This window comes from Solanum stenotomum, chromosome 1 (assembly GCF_019186545.1).
Source record: "Solanum stenotomum isolate F172 chromosome 1, ASM1918654v1, whole genome shotgun sequence".
NCBI lineage: Eukaryota > Viridiplantae > Streptophyta > Magnoliopsida > Solanales > Solanaceae > Solanum > Solanum stenotomum.
The window spans coordinates 81,528,585-81,532,975 of record NC_064282.1 but is presented as its reverse complement, the minus strand read 5'-3'; the positions used below and the strand labels follow the sequence as shown (position 1 = coordinate 81,532,975).

Sequence of the window (4,391 nt, the reverse complement as noted above, 5' to 3'; positions counted from 1 at the left end):
CCTTATTAGAATACTTAGTAAACCAATATTTATCTCCCATTTCAACTAATATTGTTTTGGGATTAAATTCCTTAGATCTTGTATTTGTGGCCACCCAACGGAGAATTTCCCACTAACAACATATTGTAAATATTCTTTTATAATCATCTGCTCCACCTCTTCTCCTCCAAAATAATTCTCGATTCTCCATGCAAATAGGCTATTTGTTTCAATTGCATTGATGCTTGTGCTACAGAAAATGAATTCAAACTGTTAGCGTATGTGATTGTAGGTGTTTAGATTATTGCTTGTGTTGACTCAACCTCCTCTTGTGGAGGCTGGCCAACGGTCGGTGCAGCCATGATCGACGAAAGTTGAATTAGGTTTTAGGATTCTTATGGTTTAGAAAACGTTTTCAACAAAATTTAGTTTTTATTATAATTTTTCAAGGTGAATTAGTAACCCCAAATTTAATTTTTTTAAATTCCCTTCAACCCCAAAATTTAATTTTTTTAAAAATAATTTTGAAAAACAAAGATATTTTTGGAAAAGGGTTAGTGGAAAAAAGCATTTAAAAAGGTAAAAACGCCACGTAAAGTATGCACGAGCATATAACAAATAGGCATCCAACACGATGCACCTAATCAGTACGTATCCTTCGTTGGCAAACAGAGAGAAAAAGAAGAACAAAACAACTCCGCAAGTTCCCATAATTCAATTCACCACAAACACAATCCCTCTCTCTCTTCCCTCGGCGATCTTAAACTCTTATCTGGTCAGTTCTTAAAGCCCTTTTCCCTCTTTTTTTTGTTTATTATTTTTTCTGATTTACAGTTTTTATTACAAATCTTTTAGTTGTGCTTGTGGATCTATCGATTACTTGAAGTATTGGGTAATTTTTTTGTTCAATTATTGTGTGGTCTAATTTTTTTGGCTTGATTTTATGAATTTTGGGTGTATGGTATAGGTTATGCTTAGTACAAATTTTTTATGTTGATGAAGCTTTATGGGTAGTTGAGTACTTTTTTTTTGTTTTACCTTGGGTTTTGACCTCATGTACTACTGTGGTACGAAAATTGGTTAGATTGTTTGAAGTTTTGAACCAAAATCCATGTTTTTTATTTTTGGTTTTATAGTGAACTTAAAAGTTTGTCAAAACTCAAAAGGGTCACAGAAATCTAGTGGCTGTTTGGGCATGTTTCATTGTGAATTTTTTTAAAAAAGCAGTTTTTGTGTTCGAAATGAAAAATGATATTTGAAAATTGGGGTTGTGTTTGGGCATGAATAAAAATTGGAGTTGTTTTTTTACTTTTTGTGAGTGATTTGGAGTTAAAATACCTTTTTGCTTTTGTCTTTTTAAAATTCTTGAAAACCCGAAATTTTATGGCGAAACGTGTTTTCCAGAGTTCACTACTGAAAAAGTGAAAAAATTTGTTGCCTGAGTAGTGTCGTTGAATTATTGGTTCTTGTTTTAGTCAGTGGTTGGTGCCTGTAGGTATTTTTGATTATCTTGCTCATATTACCTTAGTAAAGGGGACTATATATGTTATTCATATAACCTACCCTAACTGATTTCGGATGGAGTGCAGGGGCGGAGCTAGGTAGGGGTGAGGGGTTCATCCGTAACCCCTTCGGCAAAAGATCACACTGTATGTTGAATCCCCGCTTCTTCATGTGTTTACTTTTTCATATTTTAAAATCCCTTTGTGACAATTCTGGCTCCGCCATTGGAGACGTGATGTATTACTTGCAGTCTGTTAAATATTGGCACTCGTACATTTTCCTTTTAGCTGAATATGGGTCTGTTTATTTTGTCGGATGAAAACATGTATTTTCTTTATCTTGTTTCCTTTTAACTGCCAAGAAGCGCTTCATGAATTCTTGCTTGTATACAGTGTGGATGACTTCCTTTGGGTACTTGCTCGTTAGCTTGAATAGTTTTCCTCAGTCAATATCATGTCTATCTAATGTTACATGGTTTATAGCAAACCGAAGCAAAGAATATTCTTCTGTTTCGCTGTTGTCTTCTCTCAGGAGAAGCAGGTTTATGAGGTTTCTTTTGTAGGTTTGTATTGATGCTGTTATCTCTGTTGTGTTTTGTACAGGTGTGTTGACAATATGGAGCATGATGAGACGGGATGCCAACCCCCTCCGGAAGGTCCTATTTTGTGTATTAACAACTGTGGCTTTTTCGGAAGTGCTGCAAACATGAACATGTGCTCCAAGTGTTACAAAGACATGGTATTGAAACAAGAACAAGCTAAGCTTGCTGTGTCATCAATTGAAAACCTTGTCAATGGATCATCTGCCGGAGAGAAGGGAATGGTTATTGTTGACCCCGTAGATGTGCAACCTGATACTATTGAAGCACAGTCTATAGCTTTGCCATCATCTCAAACTTCGAGTTCTAGTGATATGCCCGATGTAAAGGCTAAGGTGGGTCCTAACCGCTGTGGCACTTGTAAGAAAAAGGTTGGCATCACTGGATTCAAATGTCGCTGTGGTAACCTTTATTGTGGAGCACACCGCTACTCAGATAAACATGACTGCCTGTTTGATTACCGCTCTGCTGGCCAGGATGCAATAGCAAAAGCCAACCCTGTTGTTAAGGCAGAGAAGCTTGACAAGATCTAGAAGGGGAGTATTTGGTGATTTGATTTGGTCTCCAAAAGGGTCCTTCTCTGATTGGCAACATATATTTTGAGATCTTATTAATCCTGGGGGCGAAGAAGAAAAAATGATATGTGCATGTTCAAGAATTATTAGGAGAATTTGTGTGTTTGCTCCAGTTTCAGGTCTTTCATTTTACTGGTTTGATAGCACTTTGATTATGTCTGTCATATGTCGTTCTCACTCACCTGGTATTCTATCAGATATTACATGTCTAAATGGTATGTGCAAATCTGGATAACATGGAAAACATCCATCGACTTGGTTGTGTTTTGTCATTGTAAATTTTTCTTCATGATCTCTTGCATGTCTTTATCCAATTTTTCATGCCATCTTCAGTTCATTGTTCTTCTCAGATATGTCGCACCTGTATTGACAGAAATCATCTGAAATTTGGTGATTTCATTCTGTCCCCAAGGGTCATCCTCTTGTTGGCAACGTATGACATGAGATCTTACTAAACTTGGGAGGCAAAGTAGATTAAAAGATTTGTGAAGGTCGAAGCTTTATTTGGTGAATTTGTGTGTTGTGTACAGTTTCATTCTTTCTGCTCGTTTGATATCAGTTTGATCTCGTCTACTATATGTTGTTCTAATTTACCTGGTATTCTATCAGATATATTACGTGTCTAAATGTTATGTGCATATCTAGATAACATGTAAAACGTCCATTGACATGGTTGTTCTTCAGTGCTAGATATTGTAAATTTTGCTTCATGATCTGTCATATGTTTGTAAATTTCGGAAACAACCTCTGTATCTCCACGAGGCAGTTGTAAGTGTGCGTACACTCTACCCTCCCAAAACCCCACTTTGTGGGGTTCACTAGGTATGATGTTGTTGTTGATCTCTCATATGTTGTCATCCATATTTCAGATATCATATTCAATTCATTTTGCTTTATAGTTATATCTACATGTTCTTGCTACTAATTGGGAGCATGAACTTTACTGTATCAAGTTATGCGTGAGTCCATAATGTTATGGACTAGTCATGTTTACAGGAGCAGATACATATTTCACTAAGCTTGTACCTTAATATTTCATTTTAGGAACTGGGAGTCTGGAAGGTAAGGTTTGTCAAAAACAGGATACACAATGCAAAAGCTGTTTGAATTTTCATATATCTGGATTCTGGTATAAAGATTCACCCAATTGGAGAGATGAACAATGGAGAGGAAATGATATATTTGTTATGATAACCTTTATATGGCAACTTTTGAAGAGGTCATTTGATTATTGAGATCGGATAGACAAATATACCAATGAGATTAGTTTATCCCACCTCTATATGGGATAGCTAATCTATTATTTTAGTTTTGAAGGGATTAATTAAAATTCATAACTGAGTGGGTATAAAATAATTTCACATTTTATTCTGGATTTGTTATTTCTTATCTCACTAGCTAAACAACCCTTAAGGGTAACTAGTCAATGAAATGGGCGCAAATCTTGCATATTGAGGATCAAATTTTAGGATAGACAAAAAATACAAGTTGGTTGCTTTATATTTTTCTAAGCCTATGTTTGCATCAAGTTATCTAGTACCTCTTCTTGTAGAAGACACACGGTGGAATAGTTTGAGGTGTGCAGAAGGTGATGGCAAAAAGTTTGTCTCACTTTTGAGTGTGGCTTAGTGGTTAGTAAGGTGGATAGAGATTATGAAGTTTCCGTTCAAATTTTAATTGAGACAAAACACTAGGTGAATTTATCCCATTTGTCCTATCTTTGGAGGATAGAATTA

General features: G+C 35.8%; 1 protein-coding gene across 2 annotated transcripts; it reads left to right on the top strand.

Moving 5' to 3' along the window:
* The first annotated feature begins 614 nt into the window (after window positions 1-614).
* On the top strand, window positions 615-2,947 carry LOC125874269 (zinc finger A20 and AN1 domain-containing stress-associated protein 8-like). Of its 2 annotated transcripts, XM_049555122.1 has the most exons (3): window positions 635-754; window positions 1,569-1,628; window positions 2,085-2,947. In XM_049555122.1, exon 3 carries the CDS (start codon window positions 2,098-2,100, stop codon window positions 2,611-2,613), a length of 516 nt encoding a protein of 171 aa, XP_049411079.1. In that variant the 5' UTR covers window positions 635-754; window positions 1,569-1,628; window positions 2,085-2,097; the 3' UTR covers window positions 2,614-2,947. The 2 variants fall into 2 exon arrangements, with proteins under 2 accessions (XP_049411087.1, XP_049411079.1); XM_049555130.1 differs by lacking the exon at window positions 1,569-1,628 and having other exon boundaries at window positions 615-754.
* Window positions 2,948-4,391: the final 1,444 nt, after the last annotated feature.

Excerpts from the sequence above, each read along its gene's own strand:
- LOC125874269 (XM_049555130.1), top strand. The coding sequence starts at position 2,098 with ATGGAGCATGATGAGACGGGATGCCAACCCCCTCCGGAAGGTCCTATT.